The sequence below is a fragment of the Ambystoma mexicanum genome, chromosome 10 (assembly GCF_040938575.1).
Source record: "Ambystoma mexicanum isolate Mex_15411 chromosome 10, UKY_AmexF1_1, whole genome shotgun sequence".
Taxonomy (NCBI): domain Eukaryota; kingdom Metazoa; phylum Chordata; class Amphibia; order Caudata; family Ambystomatidae; genus Ambystoma; species Ambystoma mexicanum.
This window is the reverse complement of record NC_090932.1, coordinates 1133585298-1133608519: the sequence shown is the minus strand read 5'-3', so window position 1 is coordinate 1133608519 and position 23222 is coordinate 1133585298. Positions and strand designations below refer to the sequence as shown.

The 23222-nt window shown below is 43.9% G+C and overlaps 1 protein-coding gene across 2 annotated transcripts in view; it reads right to left on the bottom strand.

Annotated features, from left to right (window-relative positions):
- Nucleotides 1-7700: 7700 nt before the first annotated feature.
- The window catches only part of C10H2orf68 (chromosome 10 C2orf68 homolog), a 45412-nt gene continuing 29890 nt past the window's right edge, over nt 7701-23222 (bottom strand). The window contains exons 2-4 of one of the 2 annotated variants that reach the window (XM_069619034.1): nt 11492-11601; nt 9290-9432; nt 7701-8544 (exon numbers count right to left, since the gene is read on the bottom strand). In XM_069619034.1, the coding sequence (XP_069475135.1) occupies nt 8422-8544; nt 9290-9432; nt 11492-11601 (376 nt within the window). In that variant the 3' untranslated portion in view covers nt 7701-8421. The remainder of the gene's footprint in view (nt 8545-9289; nt 9433-11491; nt 11602-23222) is intronic. The other variant, XM_069619035.1, reaches the window with a different exon arrangement.

The window sequence follows — 23222 nt, the reverse complement described above, 5'->3', positions numbered from 1 at the left end:
CATTTCCCTAGTTGGTTGTCTTTATTCTGGAGTGTGCGTAAAAAGGGACTTGCCTTCACTGGTGGGCTGCTGAACATGCTCATAGACATGGCTGCCTGGTTCAGCTTCATGTGCAACAGCGAAATAGATTGTGCACGTATAGATACATCATGTATGGAGGATCCCAGGCCTTTTCCCCAATGGCATTCTGCTTAAGCGTGTTCACAAGCTTGCCTGGTAATTGGAAAGCAGCACAACCCAGAAAGGGCACAGGTTGTGTATGCTACATGCACTTTGTGCTCACTGCTGGGGGATTTGCAGACTTTCAGCATGGACAAAAACATGGAGCTGCTGACTGCTTGCCTGGTGGGGCTGGAGGATTTGCTGGAGCACAACAGTGCGAGCTGTTGATTTTTTGCTCAATACTTGAATCAATATTTACTCATTTGTTTTGCTTTCCTTGTGGTCTCTTCACAACTCCCTGATGTCACAAGGGTGGCATCTCTGGCGTCCAAAAAGACTAATGAAACTCTGCCGTTTTATATCTGGCTAACTGCAATCCAAGACTCGAATGATGACAGATGGATTGTGATGACTTTAGCAAAAATAAATTGTACCCTTCTCATATAGAAAGCCAGACCTAATGGCTTTGATGTTAATTCACTAAGTCTCTTCGTGCTGGCTTTGGTCTCCATTCCTCTCAGCACTTACAAGTACAAAGCACCCTGCAGAGGGACTGCTACCCTTATGCTTTGTCATATGCCCAAAGTTTATGTTGAAAATACCTTTTCTGCTATGAACAATAAATACAAATCGACATCCTGGGATCCCATTTTATTGTAGTACAAAAGTGTTTCAATTTACAGGCACTGGAAACAAGTCCACTTTAAACAATGTTGCTTCGTCATTCATACAAACGCCAGCTGAAAGGTATTGCCGTTTATGGACCAGTAGCAAGGGAACCGCTAGACACCATGAGAACGAGACTCGGAGTGCTTCAAAGGCTTTTCATTTAACAACTAGAGGGCACAACCATGGAAGTATTGTTTGCACAACACAGGCTCGCCTCTTTTAAGAATATCATTTTCACTCCCTTTCTTACGAGAATATTGCTCGTCTTGTGAAGACTGATGAACGATGGAGTAGTGACATCTCCTTTTAATGGATACAGTGCATTTGCTCACCAAACTCATCACCTCATGTAGTTCCTGAAACAGAATCAGCACGGTCCATCTCCTCCTCACCCAGCTTACAGAGATGCAGCGCCTACCTCCCTGGTGTAAACCTCCTTAGTGATGATGCAGACAACTGCTGGTATCTTCATGACAAACCGTCCTGGTGAAGAAACGGTCAGGTCCTTCTTTGATATATTCTACAATTGAGGACATTCTCCAAGTTTTTGATGGGGTCTGCAAATGCCAACATTCCCTAATCAATGACAGTTAGGCCTTATTGGCAGATAAAGTTCTGGACCCTTGCCATGGATTTTAATGCTTATGATCGCAAATGTACAAAAGCAGATTGCTCCAGTGACATGCAGTTATGCCGGCCTTTTCTTCCTGATAGACTGATACCTGACAATGGCATCTTAATGGCCTTTGAAAGTGGCAGAAGATTTGGAAGCTGGTTCCCCTTGTCAACCTTAAATAGCCAAGGTTTTCGTTTTTTTCTTTAAAGATGCCTAGTCTTTGCTTTTTTTGCCTACTGGTTAACGCTGCATTGTTTATTTTAAAAGGATGTGACGCTTTACACTTGCGCAAATATGCTAGTAGCCTTCTGTGCCTTTCCTACAAGCAAATCTCAAGCAAGCTCACATGGGTTTTTGTCATCAGGGTGCAGACAATAACATCTGTGGCTGCCATTCCTGCCCATCTCCTTTTAAAGACATATGCTGCCTGTTCAGATGGCTCAAGACTGAAGTCAGCTGAACAAATCACCTACTCAGGAGGATAGCTCAGCACCAACGTGCTCGCCTTGGAAGCAAGACAATGCAGAGCAGCACAGGTTCGATTCCAAGGTCCGCTATTAGAAACTTCTCGGTATTAAGCGCGCTATAAATAAATAACCTATTATCATACTGGTCATTCCGTTTGAGCATTTTGCTTTCAGACATAGCACCGATTTTCATTTACGTTTTTGTATTGGCAGTTCTTGGTCTTCAATAATTTTGTTTTTAATATGTCCAGTGATACAATAACCATACATCCAAAGGGTTATTGCTGTGGGTGAACACAACATATTCCACCAGAGAATAAAGAAGGTTAAAATGATGAATGGCATAGATGTGTTGCAGAATACACACCCTCAGTGGCCATATGGAAATACATACACAGAGCAATTTGTAGGTGCCCATAAAAACAATTACAAATAATTTAAAAAGTATAGTTGCATAGTAATGTCATGATACAACTGTTACTGTTGTTAAAAAGTGCCCAAACTGTGCATGTTCCACCATTTGAAATACAACGGTTTGAATGGTGATAGATACCTTTTTCTTGAAAAAAATGTTTTGGCAATAATATACCATAAATTAGGGACCAAACCAAAAATGTTAGGGTTGTTTAAATGAATTCACAAATACGATTCATCCTAAATTAATCTGTCAGTAATGAACCTAGCAATGACTAAAGGTGTAGGAAGTAATTTTATATTATTTAGTAAATCCTCTTGCTTACAGTTATAGGCAGTATCAAGGAATCAATAGGGACCCTATGCATGAAGTGGTCATATAAAAAAGTAAAATGATGTTCTGAGTATTTTCTCTGTTAAAATGGGAGCATAAAACGTATTTTGGTCTTGCTTTGAACAACTCCATTTAGGGACGAACTCCTTTAAATTATTTGGATGGGTGTTTTAAGCAGGCAGAATGTAATCATCGAAATTTGGCCTGAAAGGGTAATTCAACATATCTCACCAGAGGCAGGCATCGTGCGAGTCTGTCAATGACATCTTGGACCCACAGACCCGACACTTCTTAAAACCTGGCTGCGGGGTGGAAGAAGACAAAGACATCATGAAATCTTCACAAACGAACAGGTTCGAAGAACCGAAAGAACAGTAACCGAGGCGTGCCGAGATCTCCGAAGTGAACACGTTCGTGGAAAAAATGGAACTGAGGCTACAGGCGTCGTGCATCCTACTTATAACATCCGGTGACGTCGCCTCGACAGAAGCCCTCGAGAACAGCGTATCGAAGTCATTGACGCAGGACGAAGATGCCGAAAATGTTCCGAAGCAGCACAGCTGTGGGGATTACCCATCATAGATATGGAATATGTCAGAGGACCCAATCCCCTCGAATGCGAATTTACTTTGCCTTTTGTGACGGGTAACTTCATGTCAGCGTTGTTCTTATTTTCAAAGTTATACACATTTCTTTAAAGCACGAGTGGCCTCTGGTAACAGAGATGGAAAGTCCAATGCTCATAACGTGCTAATGTCGAGCCCGAGAACAGATTAATTTCCTCCATTAGATGAGAGTTGTAACTACACCAAAGGAAACACCGGCTTACGTGCCTCAGGCACCCAAAGTTGGACATATAGACCACAAGAGGACTTGTGTTGACAAATTAAAACACATACAGCAAGTCCGTCTTTCGGGTGCAAAGCATTTAAAATGAGTGCACACGTGTTGAAAGCTAGAGTTTCCATGCAACCAGTGACAGGGAGAATTTGTCATCGGCACAAGCCAAACTCTGTTGTGAATACAGCAGCTAACTAAAGGTCAAGTTCTCCACCTGCACCCTGAACCTTTCCCCGTAAAGGCTGGCTGACCCAGCGAGTTAGTTGATGAAATCAGCTTGTCAGCTGTGAGGGCATTAACAACTGCAGGAGCGACCTTTCAAAAAAGGAACAAGTATTATTGGAGTGCTCATCCAACAAGATAACAGATGGCTGAGGATGTGTTTGAGTAATGATCTTTGATAATATTACGAGGGCAGTGCAGTACTCAAAATACAAGTTTTACACGAATGAATAGTGGGGTTGTGCAGAAGAGGCAGTTCTGGCTAAATCCAACTAGCTTTATGGTTGTACTGCAGGCGACCATTTCAGAATGTCCCTTTGAACGGGGTACAAGTGTTTAAAGATGACCGACAACTAATGATACCTGAACAACAAACAAGAGATGGATACAGATGGAAGAGCGGGGGCTTAACCATATAGATGCCCTTTTCTCCCTCCCTTTTACAGTCTTCAACATATTGAAAGACACTAGCAGTTCTGTCCCATTTATTCTACTTCAGCACCAGTCGCAGAGGGGCCATATTTCTTTTAGATGGTCACACAAGGTATGCAGAGCAACTTAGTCCCCACAAATGAAGCAAACTCGGTATGCCTCTCGGCACCACCATCCACAGCACCCAGGCGGGAGACTTGCAGAGTATTCAGCTTGCTGCTCCATAACACTAGACAAACTAGAGCTGCAAAGATTGGCAACGAGCCATGCATTCGAATTTCTAAAAGACTAGATGCATACCAAAATGAGTGTCCCAATCATACAACAGTGTCAAGGGAGCACTAGGAAAAAAAAAAGAGATAGGTCAAATGTTAAAGAGCGTTAGCAGGGTTGTTCCAAAAGGGGACACGTTGTGTATTCAGGTTACTTTATGACAAAGAAAACAAGAAAAGGGGGAGCAAGCCCATTGTGAACTTATGAGCAGTAAACAGATATTGCTCAAATGGATTACTTTCACCCAAGAGGACGATCGGTGTGCCAAGATCCACACAATGTATACCTTTTACCTGGCGGTTATGGAAACTCATTAAAGTTGAAGTTCCTCAGGGAATATTATCAGTTCGAAGTATTATATATAGTTTCTGTTTAGTGTGGCAGCACACTTAGACATGAGCACCAGGTCCATCTACCCTCACCTAAAACAGCTGGCTAATTGGCTTGCCTATAAAAGGAGGAGCAGTACAAGAGATAGCAAATCTGACGTTTCGACAGGCTTAGCAAACCTGCTGTTTCAATGGTATTTCTCATCCAATAAGAAAAGTCGGCCTTTGTTAAAAAATAAAATAAAAATAAAAGTCTTGTGGCCTGTGGGTGCACATGTAGAACAAAGTCATTTCTCTTCAGTGCACGGCAAGATTTGTGTGACAAAAAAAAAAAAAGAGACCGGCAGTCAGTAAGCGTCTACAAAACATGTGGGGGGTCATATCTTCTTGCATTTTGTAGATTCACTTTTTCAGGCTGCAAATAAGAGTTTTGAAGGAGCAGTTGAATTTACAATGGCTTCCAGTGCAAGGTAGCTCAAAGGGCAAGATCAGTGAGCATGTGGCCAGGTGAATGTGTTGGCATGGTGGACGCACAAGCCCGAACCTGATCAAGGAGGATGTCACCCCAGGAGCTGCTCCATCAATGTCAGGTTAAGGAGCCCATCTGGATAGTTACGAAGTACAACAACTGTTGTTGGAGTAGATGTCTCTCAATATCAATGTTTAAGATCAAAGAGCAATTTGAGGACACCCAAAGTTTTTCTACTGTTGGGCGTCAGAAAGGCTTTTAGAATTCTCCCAGACTATGCAACAATGATATTAACAGTCAAAGGCAAGGGTAGTATCAGCTATTGTACAAATTACAAGACTGGTGAAGTAGGCATGCAGGCATACAGCTCAATGTCAGCTATGATCTGCCAAGAACGAAAAATGGCACTGCAGACTCTTATCAGGAACTGAGCTTGGTCGATGTAAAATGCAGCAGCCTTTCCACAACATGAAGTCATCTACATATAGAGGTTGCATACCAGCGCAGACATCTTTGCTGTAAGGGTCTGCAATCTTTTGTGAGAGGGTGGGGAGCAGAGGGTCTATTTCAACGAACTGGTCAATTATTTATTTACAACTCTGCTGCTGGATCAGGTGACCACCAAGGTGGGAACCGCATCTTGCAAGTCAGTAGTTGATCCAATGTGAGAAAGACAACCATGGAAAAGAAATCGGAACTGTCAGTACACGCGTGTACACACACACACACACACACACACACACACACACACACACACACACCCCACTCCCCCCCAATTGCAATTTCTTGTCCAAGCAGTACAGCCAAGTTTTGTCATTGCAGATTCTGCCTTCTGCCAGAGTGACTTCTGAAGCCAGAGTTTGGTCACCTGAAGTTAGATCGGGAATGCATGAAAAGTTAACTCATGCAAGAACATGGTCTGTATTGGCTGACTTATTTGTATTTATTTTAATTTATATAGTGTTTTAATCCAAAGCGCTTTACAAGAGAAGCAAGCAAATACAACAAGCAATACATGACAATTGAATCTAAACCAGAAAACAGTAAAAGGAAATAATTTACATTATTGATGAGGTTAAGCACTAATGGAGAGGAACCAGAAATGGGAGGTTGTTCTTATTGTGTGCAGAGAAGGGTTTGCACCAGATTTAATCACGTAACCTATGCCACGGTTGCCAACATCGACTCAATTAAGATTGCAATATTCATCAGCAAGGGTGCATCTATTAGCAATGGTCAGATACAGAATGAGAACTAGGCACGAGTGGTTTTAAATCACTATGATAATTAATTTTTCAAAGAACTGTTGCAAAAGTTACCACAAGCGTATAAACTATCTTCGGTAAGGGAAGCTCAATGTGGTCCTATCCAAATAAATGAGCGCACTGCAAGATTTGTGACAAGAAAATGAACAGACAGGGAGGGAAGGAGTACTAAGTGATGTATGTCATCTTGCTTCTTGCGGATTTTATTTATCACGTTATAAAGGAGCGTCTTGCAGGAGCAGTTGGATTTAAAATGGCATCTAGCAGACAAAGGGCAAGATCAGAGTGAAGGGCCATAGGAAGGGTTTGTTAAATTGAAGCAGGACCTTTGAAGGTGAAATTTTTCAGATGAAAACAACGCAAAGCAAGTGTCAGGCAACCAAAATATATTGGTGCAGGAAGCCTTTTTTAAAGAAGGTTCCTAGTTTTGTTCCAAAGTTAGTGTCATGCTTCCATCAATGTTAGAGTAATTTGCTACCTATGTTTTTAGTGAATCCTGCGAGGACCGCTGAAAGAACCCTGCCTATGCTGGTTGCCAAGAGGAATGTGAAATTATATTCGGAATCGACAAATGTTTCAGACATTCAGACCAGGTAGTTGGATCCTATGCAAATCAATAGAATGGAGCAGCGACTTTCAAGCCATGATTTGCTAATACAAAGTTATGCTATGAGAATTTTGGACAGGATCCATCAACAGCTTTTTCTAGAAGAGGTGAGAATTCAACTTGTGCCTATTTTGCAAATATTTCTATAGAGGGCACGGCAAGTTAGCTTTGGGAGGGTGTACGTATGTTCAGAAAGCATTTCGGTCTGGTTAAGAATGCACAATCGGATGTCATGATCGTCTAGGCAGTTGGGATGTAAAGCCTCTTGCCCCACCCTCCCAGTTATGGAAGTAATAGATTTCTCGTTGTTTTATTTTACATTAGATTTGTAATGTGTACATTTATATTGCTTTGAATCTATACAATACTGGAGTTAAAGCCACTTACCTGTATATGTAGAGCTCCTCGATTGGTCTTTCACAGATTAACTTACATTCACCATCCTCCCCAGTGAGGTGTAGTGTTCAATATGTATGGTGGCATGATGTGCATCATGTCTCTGAGGGAGGCAAACACTTGTAAACATCAGTGAATGGTCGGAAGTAGGCTGGCTGCAGTGCATGAACACCTAGAGGTTCAAGTGCCAATGTAAGCCACATCATTGGGACAACGTTGCATGCTTTATTCAAAGCAAACATTTAATTTATGTACGAGGTGGGGGGGGTTTATATATATATTTTATAAAACACCAATACTGGAGATTTACACTTGTTCTTAGAATCACAAACAACCCGTAAAAACTACGACTAAATAGGGACGTTAACAAAAAGTCCATTTTTTTTGCCGTTTCAGCAAATTGAACAATATCAGTGCGTTTAATGGAGCCATAACCAGCAAGGTCTTATGAAAGATATGTATCCGTTAACCAAAACAAGCTCTAATCTCTTAACATGTTCTTGCCAATACCCATAACATTGGAGCAGACAGCATTATATTTCACTAGATGAAGCTGCTAGAACTGGAACGTTGCTTGGGCTCAGGCGGCTCTTGGCTATGTTTTAACATACAAGTACATTGTACATCAGTTGCAATATTACCAGACCACAGAGACCATCAATGGGTACTAGGCACACCTCTGGATACCACTTACAGTAAGGCAATCATGCCCCGTCCATTATCATCTATTTCTCTCAACAACTCCATGACTTAGATAGCCCCTCCTTTAAGCTCCAGCTTTCCGTGTAACTCCCACGCCCTGTCCACAGACTAAGCATGCTGTTTCATCCATACGGCTGAGCTTCTGGTCTCCGGACCGCACAGGAGCCGGTGCAGAGGAAAGTTGAGTAGCAGCGCGTCAATCCCTGCACTATTCCAGCGCACGTTCAGCGCTGCAACTGCCTTTTCGCCATCTCCTCCTGGATCCGCCGTTTAAGAGCTTGTCTCATCAGGGGGTCCAGTTTGTTCCTTGAACAAATTTTATCAGCCACTGCCTCCGGGTCATCTTGCTGAAAAGAAAAAGAGGAGAATGAAACGAGACCTGCGATTGTAGCATGCATATCCCAATTAATCTGAACAATAGCTAGTGTTTGGCTTGCAGTGTTATTATATTGAACACCAAAAACAGATTTGTCTCTAAATACATGCTGCTATTCCCCACCCAGCAGTACAGATTCCAGAATGTTTAGTGAGCTCTGCTGAGAATTGGACCTCTAAACAGCAGGCTATACAAAATTATCTGCATCAGGCGCCCAACCTACAAAACTAGCTGCATATAGTGACTTTCAAGCAAAAAACGCGGGCCACACAACCAGTGTATGGTAAAACAGAGCAAACAGAAAAATCCAATTCAGTGAGTAACTGCTTTTATTTGGGAATCTGTCTTCCAAAACAGGGCACACACTAAGAATGGTGCACTCATTAATTGCAGTGGGGCGAGGGTGTCAGTGTAATGGCTTTAATTCTCCAAAGCACAGCCATAATGGGTTTTCCCTTGCAGCTGCTCGGGTATCTGCTTTTGCATTGCAGCCTTAAATCATTCTGGAGTCTGGACTATAACAAGCCAGAATTGAAGGTGCTTCATTTCGCAGAGTAATCTATAATTTCTAGTAATCACAATTCATCATGGGTAGGATCACTTTTACACAAACGTTCTTGCTTACAGTTCATCAGCACGAAAGATCAGTTATACGCAGAAGAAAATATTAAATGTAGGCGTTTCAGGCTCACATACGAAATAGTTAAATTGCAGACCTTGCACACGGTCACAGCAGTGATTTCCCCTCCGTCAGCCTCAAATTCCAGGCAGAAGAGTTCTGATCCTAAAAGGTCCGGCTCTGTTGTGGAGCTACTCCCAGATTTTCCCTGTTCCATTTCGGATAGGACTTGTTTGAGACCTGAAGCAAAAACCATAAATACAGAATGGGAGCACCAGGCTGACTGGAGGCCTAGATTCAAAAGCATAACAAATTAGGCTCTCTATATACTGACTCCAATCACTACAGGCCTCTAAACGCCATTCCAGATACAGGGCCTGGGAATACAACTATCAATGGCTTGGTGAAGAACAGTGTTCTCTTTGTGGCACCAAGGGTCACACTGGGGTCTGAAACCTACAAGACTGACCTTAATCTCTGCCTTATTCTTACCTCACTAGCTCCTCTTTTCTCCTGGGTGATTCTATACCTGGATTTCATTGATTTCCCATTTAAACATTTTACACATGTGAATCAATGGCAGGGAAAGGGATAGTTTCCATCCCCATTGTATTATCCCCTGCTCTTCCTTCCAACTTAACATTCACTCCTATGGTCTTTTAAAAAGGCTGCCGCCACCAACCCACACGCTGGGATATCACACTACTCCCTCAAATTGCTTCTCTGCCACAAACCATTTTCTCTTATCCTCTCCGACAATTCATTTCTTTCCCTTACCTTCTACTTAATCGCTATCAATGCTGAACGTGGTCTAATTGTAACTGCTGCTTTTACAAAAAGTGACGGTATCATCTGTTTTCATTAACAATTTCTTTTGTCATTCGGTTTAATAAAGTAAAACCATACACAAATACAAAAGAAATTAAATTTTACATTTCCGACTGATGCTGTACGTACACTAGGAAAACACTAATGAACTTTCTAGAATTCACTCATATCTGCTCATCTAGACCATCCATATAATGTCTAGTCCCATTGCCTCATCTGTCACTAGTGTTAAGTTTTACTCCTGTAATTTCTGAATTAGAAAGTATACCATGCCCTAAACGAGCACTGCTGCATGTGTGCATCCATGTTCTGGGGTTGCAGGCCACTTTATTGAGTGTGCCCCCCACACTTATTTTGTATATTAGCGATTATCCTATGGTAATGCTCCCTCGGCCCTGCCCCCTGATAAATCTATATGGCTAGTGGTTGGGCAAGGCATATGCTCTATGGGCTCTGCCTCTTTGCCTTTTAGTCCCAGGGCCCAGCTAACGATGCAATCCCCTTCATCCTTATGCCCTGAGAATACCAGACATTGTATTACATCTGTAGGGCCACACCAAACTCCCAAGTTACCACACCCCTTTGAGGTGTCCCAACAAGACTGCTGATAGGGTGGACCGCAGGGATGGAGCACAGGGGTTTGGCAGTCCATGCCACCTGTCTTACAGTCATCTACCCTAAGCCCTAAATCGCAATGAAACCATGAAAGCCATATCGACTCGGACATCTCCAAACAAGTAACACTCCTATTGAACATTAGCCATTTGAGCATTTATTATTCACATGTTCTTTTTGATGTACAAGCTTCCTGGTGCCACTAAAATCTATCCCACTGCAGCTTCCCACCACTTTACATGTTGTTGCTTTCTTTAAATCTTGCCCATCCCCATCTGTGTTATCGTTATCCCTTTTAGTCAGATCCTAGAACCGTTTTTCCCCTCACACCTTTTGTCCTCTGTCACCTTCGGCTAGGCTCTTCAAAACCTGCCTGAAAAAGTCTCTTTCCTCCCATTCCTTCTCGTCTACTCATAATCCTATTTGCCAATTGCCTTCAGTGCTTCTTTCCTATGAATTGAAAATGTTTGAGGATAAAAAGCACGTTCAAGAAAGCACTCTATAACAACTGAGCGACAAAGTAAAGTCATGGAGATAGTGAGTAGAAAAGCAGTACCTGTCATTGCTGGCACAGGGAGCCGAACTGTCCACGAGAAGATGGGAAGGAAATTGGGGAAGCATGGTAGTATTTGGATATACAAGCCAGAAGGAGGAGCAGGATAATCTCAAGGAAGCCAAAATAATTTGAATATGGGAGATTTTTGTTGGGGTAAATACAAGTATTTGCAGTTGTGGATCACAGACCCTGTTGTAGCACAATGTGTTGCTCAGTGTAAGGAGCACTCATCACTGCTCCCAGGTCAGTTCAGATGGGAGACACTTGCGCCTTTTGTTTTGGAACCAAGTAAGCCCATACCTCCTCGTCGTGGACGATACACAGGTTGGTCCGGTTTCTTGGGTCGGGAGGGTCCAGGAGTATGTCTGGGCTTCTGCTTTGTTTCTTTAATCTCCTTATCATAATCATCCCTGCAAGAGGTAAAATAGTATACATACACGTTATAGGCACCGCCTATCAACACCCACAGACATACCCAGACAAGCAACCTCTCACCCTAGCAGTCCGCCTTCACCTACATCCTTTAACAAAAGCCCCTCTACCATCTTATGAAATTGCTCCTATTGTTCCCTTCTGAAATCACATCGTATTTGCATTAACGATACCGAAGACCTTTCAAAATGGTATCAGTCTTTTAAGTGTATGATATATGTCATTGTTATGAAATCAACATGTCCCCTCTTATATCACACACTTTATGCCTTCTGACACACTGAATCTTTTGGTTGTCTCCATGACCATCAGTCTGGCTTTACAGCATCCAGAGGCACAGAAACTGCTCTTCTGAACACCCCTAAAGACCTGTTCTCAAACCTTGACTCCAACTCTCTCTCTGTCCTCATTCTCCTCTCGATACAATAAACCACAACATCCTGATCTCCCGTTTCCGCAATACCCTGGGCATGAAAGATCAGGCTCTGGCGTGGCTGGTGTACCTTCTCTGACCATCCCTTCCAGGTGGAACTTGGGTACTTTCTCTCTGCTATTACCTTCTCTACCTGAAGTCTCCCCCTGGTTCTTTGATGTCTATATGCCCCTTTGGCCCACAAATCTCTGCCTTCACCTCCAACTTTCAGTGCTATGCGGAAGACGCACAGCTCTCTTTCAGGCTTACCCTTGGCCTCTTCCTCCTCGCACATTCCTGACTGTCTCCAATTCAGTACTGGTGTGCTGCTAACGACCTATGCCTTTAAGTCAGCAAGACAGATCATCCTCATAGGGACCCCTGCTCCCACTTTTCCACTCTTACTCTGGCCGGCCTCCCTTGGTCCTGCGCCCCCACTCACCAGTGAGGCAAAAGATCTGGGGGTCATCTTTGACTCAACTCTCAAACTTCTCTTCTCACATCTCGGACATGTCCAAAAAGTCCCACTACCAGTTGCACATCCTCAGAGGTATTCTGCCTTTTCTCACCTTCCCCAGAGGCTCACTGTCTCCAGAGCCCTTGTTCTCACCAGACTGGACTACTTAACAGTCTCTTTGTCAATCTCCCTACTTGTACTCTCCGAACTCTTCAACTTATCCAGAACAGAACCACAAGACTTCCTCAGATTCAGCCCAGGGACTGAATCTCTCCGGCATTTAAATCTCTACACTGGGTTCCTGTGGCTGCATGGATCAAGTTCAAGACCCTCTACATAGTCCACGTGGCTTTATGGGCCTGGGCCCTTACTATATACAATGCTCTCTCCCCAAATACACTCCTTCTAGAGCCCTTTGTTCAGCCTCCTCCAACTCTCCGCGGGCGAGTTGTTTCTCCAAACAGAGATTTGGGGGTAGATCCCAATCCTCTGCTGGTGCCTCCCTCTGGAACAGCCTCCTACCTTTCTTAGTCTTTAGCCGGACCTCTTCAAGTTCCAAAAACTCCTAAAGATTTTCCTCTTCTCTTTCTCACTCCCGCTCCCCTGCTATTCCCCGCCCCCCACTACCCATTTGTCCGTCCCCCCTCCTCATCACACCCTGCTCAGTTAGCCGACTGGTCACCTGGTGTACCCTAAAACCTCACAGGTCCCAGCACCCCACCGCCAGTCCTGCACTTGCCTCTGCACTGTTGGCAGGCGCTACTGCACTATGCCCCATGATTGGGCAACCACTCTGCACTTAACCCTGCCCCCTGCTTGACTGGGTGCACTTGTCCCCCTTCCCCCACCGTTGCACTTGCTGGTCTGTGCACTTACTCAACCTTGAATGTTCTAGGCCCAGAAAGTCTGTCCATCCCTCCCTCTGGTCTCCCCTCCCACCTTCCCCAGTTTAGGTTGTGCCTGAAATACTCAAGCACATTGGATGAGCAACCACCAAGCAATCTTGAAATGTTCACCAGATCAGTATTGTAGTTCATGATCTGTGTGTTTCCCATGCCCCCCTCCCTTTACTATGTTTTTTTCTGCCCTCACCCTTTGTCAAGCACTTAACCAGTAGATACGTCTCCTTGCCTCGTATGCTAGTTATTGTTGTTAGATCATTCGGAATCTTCAAGGCCTAAGAACGTCGACTGTACTCCCTTGTTTCCCTACCCGCCTTGAAGTGCTTTGAAGCACACTCGTGCATAAGTGGTATTAGCATAATTGTTTGTTTTTATTTGATGGAATGATACATTTGACCGAATTCGGCCAGTGCCATTTGATCGAATAAAAACAATTAGGCTAATACATACCGAAAATGTGGAGCGGGGGTCGCAGGGATGTCCCCCGCTCCCTATGATCGGCATGCATTAGCCTCGGGGAGTTGCAGGGGTGTCCCCCTCTTCCTCAATATTGGACCAGAGGAAAAAAAAAAAAAAAGAAAATGGGATCCTGCGGCGTCAGATCCGACCCACGTTAGAGGGACGGATCTGATGCTGCAGGGCTGAAGGGGACCAGGCGGCGAGCAAACAGGTAAGTAGGGAAGGTGTGTGGGTTGGTGTGAGCGTGTTTGATCCTCTGACAATAGATCGTATGCAGGCTGCTTTTTTAACCGAACAGTTTGCCGCGATCAATTCTCAGACGACAAAACACTACCAAACCTATATGCGCTATACAAATAAACAATTACAATACTAATGCAATAATATACCTCTACTATTGCGACATAACACCTTTAGGACATGCCCCCCACCCCTTTTATTTCTGGTTACACAGAACTGGCCCCATCAAGACAGTGAACTTGTTTCGGTACTGGCTCTTTAGTCAACTGCTCTCTGTGTGCTGGCATGAGTTTAAAGTTTTCTATTATACGTATGGGCTCATAAGCCAAAGCATGGGAAGGTGTGGATAAAATTGACCTCACACCTATGTCCTACCAATGACAGCATGCACTTTTCCCAGAACAGCCATCTTCTAAGATGTTAGCCAAGATAAACGTGCTAGTTGAGAATTATAGTTACATTCTGCCGACTGTAAGCATGAACATAAAAGGCCCAACCTGCAAAACATGGCTTGCTAACAACTCAGAGAACCACGTGACATGAGGCAATTTGGCGGCTAGATGATTTTCTTTGAAAGCATTTCCATTAACTTGACGCCCCGTTCATTATCCCAGTACATACATTTGAGTGAGCCCCGGGAGTTAATGTCTTATAAAAATGCTTTGTGGCTCTCCCCAAGTCCCCAGATCTGCAGGATGAAACGTATCAAAGAAAACGCAAGCTGATGACTGGAAAGAAGTGCGATTGGCATAGGGGTTTTCCCTTTTGTAAGGTCAATCTGCAAATCGAAGGTGTGTAGGGTTGCTCAAAGCTATGTCAGAGGTTTCAATTCATTCAAAACTTTCCAGCAATCACCTTTATATTTTGCTGAAGTCACCCTCAATGGGACGGATGTGCCCAGACAGACATGGGTCCTCCAGAGCTTATGTCTGAAGATCCAAGCTACACCACACTGACTATTACCAAATAGCCTGATACTTGTTGCTCGTAGCTTCATGCAGACAGAGCGTGTCCAAACACTTTGGGCTGAACTGCCCCTTTTGGGTGGGACCAAGCATGATTTGCATATGGTGGTTTCCCTTCTGTGATGGCAAAGCAGGCTGAAAAGGGGATGGCCTGGAATGTTGTTGAGAGCAATGCCGGAGCAGATAGGGTTCCCGTCCGACCGCAGAATGTCCCATGCAACAAGTAACCGAGGAGCCGGAGAACCTAAAACAATTAAGTGGGTGCCTTTCACTAACTGAACACCTGGGACCTGTAAGGCAGCCAATGATCAATGTTCCCACAACATTATAGCGAATCAGTGCACACAGAAGAGCAGAATGAAACAGAGCATATGTAATAGGACCTGTAAAGTCTTCAAGGTGAGTTTGCAGACCAAGTAATGTATTCAGTGTGAGCTAGCCCCGAGGAGTGGAAGGTGGTAGTTCTCAACTGCATTGAGAAAACAATGTACCCGACAGTGGAAGATTGCATTACTTCGCCAAAACCACAGAAAAAGAAGGAAAAACAACACACACACAAACCCCCCACCAAATTAAAATCGAAGCCCTACTCGTCTCCTCCATCCACAAGAGAGATGAGGGCTCCCTTTGCGAAACGGATGCTAAATGGCAAGAAAAGAGGCACCAGGACAAAGATGTAAACCTCTAGCTGGCTTGAACCAGCCGCGTCAGGGCTAGGACAAGGTAGTCCCCAAAACGCAATCCGATCTGAAGAGAGGGTTTGAACCAGCAGAAGAGCCTGGCACCACGGATGAGCCAACAAATCCAAAATATAGTCAGGGCCCGTGTGTGGGTTTCTCAAATAATCTCAGAGGTGCAACAGCTGGATCTCATTTAGTTTCTCAAGTTAATGACAAAAAAATGCTTCCCCCTCCATGGTGGAGGGATCTTACCAACCTAACTACAGGCGATCTCAATCCAGTCGAGCCTTAATAAGCACTCTTCTATGCAGGCAGGTCATAAGAGTGTAGATGGTAGCATGAAGAAGTTCCAATCCGCAACATGCATGTCCCTTAAAGGCAGAATATATATGCTGCATATGTCTCACAAGACTTTCAGGGTTTGTTTAACGCAACCAAGGAGGGAGAGGAGTGTGCAATTTCCTGAATGCACCATTGCCAGATCAGAGCTTGAAATTGCTAGAACTACATAACTTCTGCTGGAATCCTAGAAGAGCTTGGTTGGTTTGATACCAAATGCTACCACGAACTACTTTGATTCCCCAAGCCAGTTACTGCCATGGACATGACACATTAACTCTGTGTTTGGGACCATGTATACTGAAGCATTAGGACCCAAAGTATAATGGTTCCTAGACAATAAAGAAAAGGGTGCATTGCACGTGGAAGTTAGTTTGTGGCATGCTATACAAGCTCTGTTTCTTCGAGATCGCTCCTGCTAAACAAGTACAATCCCTGCCTATACAACTTCTGACATATTATAGAGTGCGTTGCTGGGTGAATACCATGGGTAGGTGGAGTGGTGGTTCGGTGGCAGCATTCAGACTCATTCATGTAATAAACTAGAAACTTTATGGCAACAGACATCTGTTTAAGTGCCCATCATGGGGGCCAGGGTTCAAGTGACAACCTGAAAGAAGGTGCACAAAGCATTAAAAGGTGCATGCCAGCCAGCAAAAAGAATTGTTAACGACCCGACAGTCCCAGAGGCACCAGTCCATACATACCACCTACTCTCCAACGTACATTTTGCAGCATTAGGGGAGAAGTAGAGCTCCAGACACAGGGTGGCTCTGGGTGCACTCGTACCAAATGGACAAAGCTCAGCCCTCCTACCTAGGCCATAGGAGTAGAATTGAGAATCAGGATGCATTTGTAGATCTTCTGGAGTCACTGGGCAGCAATCTGCGATGGTCCATGTGCGATCAGCATTGTCAAGCTGGGATACATGATTGAGTTTTGCTGCTCCAACTCCTCCCATTAGGAGAAATTCCAAGAAAAGTGGAACACTTCTACAAGGGATTCAGGACCGGATGGTGAAGAGAGCAAACCAAAGTACCAGTAGATCCGATGGGAACGGGTGGAGAGTGGTTTACTCCATAATCTTTGTCCTGCATAAAATGTCAGGAGGTATTGGGTGAGGAATATGGAGAGAACCTGGCAAACCCTGGTGAAATTCAGCTCCACTATCAACTAGAACTCCGGAACCATTGCAGCACTAGGTTTCATGGGGGTCCGGTTCTGGCCAGTGAAGGGGCTAGGTCCCCTTTTGCAGCCCAGAACAGAGGATGAAGTAGGCAATAGCCCATTTGTCTCCATCGTCACTGTTAGGAAAGATTTCCATTTAGGTGAAGTTTTCCCTCCAGTTGTGTACCGCCCAACTTTTTGCTGCTGTTTTAACACCATAGTCCGACTTTGCCAGTGAAGCACAGCCTTCAGCTGCACTCCACTGGGCTTTCGCTCACCTTATTATGGGGAAACAGACATGCCCTTAAAGACAGTCAGTACTGGGAGACTGTTTAATTTAGTCCTTTCCAATGTTGCAACTGTTCTGCAACATGTTAAAAGTGCACAATGTACCTTATATATAGTGTGCTTCGGTCTTCCTTTCATTTCCAAAGGCCTTGGATGCCCTGAAAGGATTTTTTTTTTTAGGAGAAGTGCAGATGTGCCTTGGACAGGGCTGATTGCAGCTTATCTTTTCACATCATGTTAACCCTTTCTTGCCATGCGAACTGCGTTTACGGCGGTTGGCACAGAAAGGTGGCCATGCCACAAGGTGCTTTGTTCCGTCCTTTGGCCATCTTGCCGCTTTCCCTTCCGCAGGTTGAGCTGATCCGGGTCAGTTCTTACTTGGGCATGCATTCTCCCGCGAAACGCCAAGCTTTTGCGGGCTTCTGGATGCCTTGTGTGTGTGTGCCCAGGATGTGGGCTGGACTGTCTAGTTCCAATACACATCCTGGGTGCCAGAGAGTCTGGCATGCTGTGAATGACTGGGACCACCATGATCCGTGATTGGTCCACGTCTGGTATGCCTGTATGTGAGCAGATCTCCCATTGGGTCCTCTTTGTTTTGCCGCGATGTAGATTCTGGATAAGAGAAGGCTCAGAACACCCATACCAGATTGATCTCGGAGTTCTCACTGAACCTAGGATAGGATCCAAGCATCCTGAAACTAAAAGGCTGAGTCGAGGAACCGCTGGAAGGTTTGGCACCCTGAGCCCGCTGTTGTCCAGCTGGACCCCTCTGCATCTGATTAAACTAGAAGGTCTGCGAAGAAGCTTCGACCCATTGGAATAGTGGGACTAACTATTCTCAGGACTTTCATCAATCCCTGCATGTAAGCCTTCTCAGAAGTGTCCATATGCTGTCCAGCTTGCGCAGGACCTTTGCTCCAACACCGCCACCGTTTCGAGGAGACCCTTGAAACTTGGTACATCGCAAGCTCTGTGGAACCACTCTCACACAATTTCGTACACTTGGCATTCCCAGGTCTGGATTAAAGAGAGAGCGCCCGAATTGAGTACACGCGGTTACCATGTCGCCCAGCCGTGGTGACTAACTTTGCAGGTGCCTTGCTGCTGTGCCCCCCTGTGCCCTGAAGCCTGCTACAGTGAAACTGGCCTGATCCATCCACCAGGAACGTAGAAATCACCACTGCCGTGTTTGGGAATCAACACTGTAACTTCGCTGCTGAAAGCGGCAGAGCTGCACAATTGCCGCATTTGAACCTGCAACCGAAGTGGACTCGTCTGCCGAAGTTTGGCCCGGAGTTCGCCGGCGTCGGCAAGTACTTTCAACCCTTACCAGTGGCCCCTAGCGCATCCACCCATTTTTATGCCCGAGTGTCCCTTCGGGGCCCCTCTCCTTTCCACAGATAGCCTGCGCCATCGAACCATTCCCAACTCCTGTAACCTGTTCTGCCCTCTTGGGGAGACGCTCCACGAATAGTGGAACTTATTCTACATCACCTCACCCACCTTCCCGAGCTGCTACAGACCCTACAAAATACCCTATTTTCACCCTTCTGCACTATTGCATGCACCAGCACCTGAAAGTACATTTGAGCACTAGGCTCCTTTCATCGTAGGGATTGGACTGCCTCAGTTAGGAAATGAATGTTGCAGAACTATCTAAAGACTTATAGGTTGTGGACCCATTCTGTGCTTTAACCCTTTAGGTTATTTGGTATTGTATATAAGTATTGTAGTAGGATTGTATTGGTTTAAAGGTATTACTTTGTTTTGAAACTCAAAGGCCTTGAATAAATGTACTTGTATTTTTAATATACATACATATACATATACATATATATACACACACCTGACCGGGAGTGATTTGTAAGTGTTCTTTACTGTGTGCTCATTGAGATCTTTCAATCACCCTCACTCCTCCATAGACCTAGTCTTGACGGCCACCAACATAACCTTGATTGGTCTGGCTTATCCAGAAGGTTACCCGATTCAAAGAAACTAGGCGGCAAATACTCTAGGCTGTCCTTCTAAACCACTGCCCACCGGGTCAGAGTTCAGAAATCCATCTTCACAGTCACTGTTGACATAAGGATCCAGTGCTATATGAAGGCCTTTATATTTGTCATTCACGGAGCACGACTGCACCTCAGACCTATACTGACTTACATGCACAGTCTTACATGCACAGTTTCAGACACCCGGCAGGTCAGGATTTCTAGAAACTCATCCTAGTTCCACTAGTTCTCAAGAAATAACTGGAGTGGTGGCCCGATACCAGAAACATTATTTGAGAGGTCCCCTTAGATGCCACAGAGCCCTGGACCATAACTACGGACCAGTTCCCTGGGGCCAGAAAACATTCTGGGACAGCAGTGCATCGAGGAAACTGGTCACCAACAGAAGCTGGCAGGTCTTCAACATATATTGACAATACAAATCCACTGCTTCATATTAAACTCCAACTGCAGAGTGGGAGTGCTAGCTGTGACAATTTTCACGACTCCTTACTACAATGGTTGCATTAACTCCTTTATTAGAAATGAGGAATAATAAAGGCACCATCCTCACCGTGCCCCAGCTCACCCACTGTCCGCTCACAACCTTGATGATTCTAGAGTGAAGCCGAGCTGTGACAAGACAAGCTCCATGTCCCATGCATAAAATATGTGAATTTACAACACAATCTTTCCCCTAAAAATGTTATAAGAGTATAACCTATGCATACACAACACTGACCGACATGCAATACTAACATTCAAAAAGAACAAAACTAAAAAAAAAATAAAATCGATATCACTAACAATCTCAAAGACACAATAGTCTACGGATATGCCCATGTACACTTCATTTGAGACATTATTTGAACCAGTACTGAAGGAAGTTGGGATTCATTGCATTGGCAATTCCACCCTTTATTTTAGGACAATCTCTTCATCTGCATGTTGTTTTTGCTACTGCAAGATATACACACAGGGTGTGGCTCTATAGATAAAAGATTTTGAAGAAAATTTACAAGGGAACTTAACATTCTTACCCTGAAGTTTTTACTGATGTGATTTACCATAAGCTTATTTTATTACAGATTTTCCAGCTAATTGGAGGCATTAGAGCAGGGGTCTCCAAGCTTTTCATTGGTGTGAGCTACTTTCAGTGGAGGGCCAACAGTGGAGAGCTACTTGCGAGCGATCAGGGGTTAGGGATGTTCATAAACATTGGAACTTTTTTTTTGAGCTGTTAATTTTCTCTTTATAAATAGAGGTAATAACATATGCTTCACGATTATGTTAAAGTACAAAAACCTCTTTATTGCATTCTTTTTTATTAGAAGCTGTCTCATAAAAAGATTTCAATGTGGGAAAATGATAGGGACATTCAGTGTGAAGGTTGAAACTGCATGCCATCCACCAGTGCTCTGTAGTCGGGTGTATAACTTGATACAGCTACACGGATGGAGTCACTGAAATGCTCATCGCTCAGACGGGTTTTAAATATCGATTTGAGGAAGTTCATATCTGAAAATGCAGATTCACAGAGATAGTTGGAACCAAACAGAGAAGTCACTTTTAATGCTGCTGTGCAAAGGTTACTGTACTCCTTGTAATCAACAAGGTCCAGAAATTGGTGTGAGATTGTCTGCTTTTCAACTGAATGTCCCCTTGCAGGCTGACAATCTCCATCTACAAAGCAAAACTGTTCTCAGGTTAAACAGCTCACTCATTTGTTCTGTAAGTTCACAAACATTGACTTCCATGAAGGGGTTTTTTGATGATCACACACGGTTAAATCCTTTCGAAATCCCTGAACCGGTCACTGAACTCCTCCTTAAGCCTGCTCAGGAGACTGCTATATTTGTCAGTGTTCAGGAGTTCAGGACTAGCTTTGTTGTCTGTCAGCATTTGGATTACAGAAGGGAAATGATGCATTTTCTTTTTCACCCCTTGTTCACTGAACAGGTTAAGTTTGGACTTATGTGTCTTTACTGCGCTTATTAAGTCAGCAATGGTTTTATCTTTGCCTTGCAGTTCACAGTTCAGGGAATTTAATTTGTCAGTAACATCTGCCAGAAATGCCAAATCAAGTAGCCAATACATTCAGCATAATTGGCTGATGTCTTCATTTCTTGACCCGATGAAGTCTTTGATTTCTGGCAAAAGTGAAAGAAAGTGATGCAGTATTTTCCCCCTGCTAAGCCATCCGATTTCCGTATGTAGCAATAGATCAACATGTGCGGCAGATAGTTCGTCAAGGAATATTTTGAACATTCTGTGCTGTTTGGCCTTTGCACCAATTGAATTAATAATACGCACAACAGGGGCCATCACATGATCAAAACCCATCACTTTGGCACAAATTGACTGCTGGTGGATGATGCAGTGGTAGTGCAATAATGGAGGGAAATCGGGGTCTGCTTTACAACACGCAACAAAACCAGAATGATGCCCGGTCATTGCTGGTGCACCATCAGTAGTAATTGCCATCAACTTATTCAATGGAATTTTTGTTTTGACAAAATAATTATTGATCTCATTGTAGATATCAACACCTCTGGTTGTGGATTTCAGAGGCAGAAAGGTCGGGAACTCCTCTTTGTTGGTGAAGTCTTCAAACACCATTTGTGCAAACATTGTCAGCTGGGCAGTATCACTTGCATCAACTGATTCATCCCACTGAATGGAAAGAAAAATGCATATCCTCAAATCTTTTTCTAACTGCCCCATCACATTGGCTGATAGTGCAGATACCCTCCTTGCCATTGTGTTTGCCCCCAACTGAATATCTGAAATGGCAGACATAATTTCATTAATCTTTCAAAACTGACTGCCACGAGAGCCATTGCACCTTTCACAACTGCACCATCTGTAAATGTACATTTGTGTTTTGCCAAATAATTTGCAACTTTGAGGGATGCCTGTTGCAGGATTTGCTTTCTTTGCTGGTTAGGTAAAAAATGATTGTTGCATCTGCAGGGCATCTTTTAATTCAGCTACTTTTTGGGATCTCAGACGGCTTCCTTTAGGAAAATTATTTTCAAAATGTGTATGCACCGTCCCAAAATGTCTCTCGCCATTACTATTTTTCCCACTGCAACTTTGGCACTGCAGATTAAACACACCCTTCCCTTTACACTTGCGAAAAAGAAAGCAGTCTTCCCACTCTCGATGAAAATTATACGTCTTCTGCCTTTTGTTGGATGGTCCACCTACTTCTGCATTCATGATTTCAACAATTGTCGTTTGTACGTTATTTGGGACTGCACGCACAATGAAATCTGAGGAGGATTTCAATGTGTTATTACGGTTTAAAAAATATTAGAGCACACAAAGTTCTGCTTAGTCCACAAATAGAAACCAGTGCCATTTTAACACATTCGCAATTTCCCGAAAATATTAAATGACACTCCCGCCCAGGCATATAGGGCAATAGCTGAACCACAAAATCAGTGTGGTCCAGTCTGATAAATTAGTTCACCATGCCGAAAGTGTTACGTCTTGACCTTTGTAGTATCTATGGGACAGTTGCCCAACAAGATCTATGGGACAGTTTATGAAGTTCTCAGTTTGTCCAGTGTCAAGCGTAAAATAGTTATCCATTCATGGCTTTTATGTACAGATTTTGATGCAACCAGATCCTTGAAGTCCAGCATTTACTATATGAAGAGGAATGTCAAATGACAAGTAAAGAATCATAAG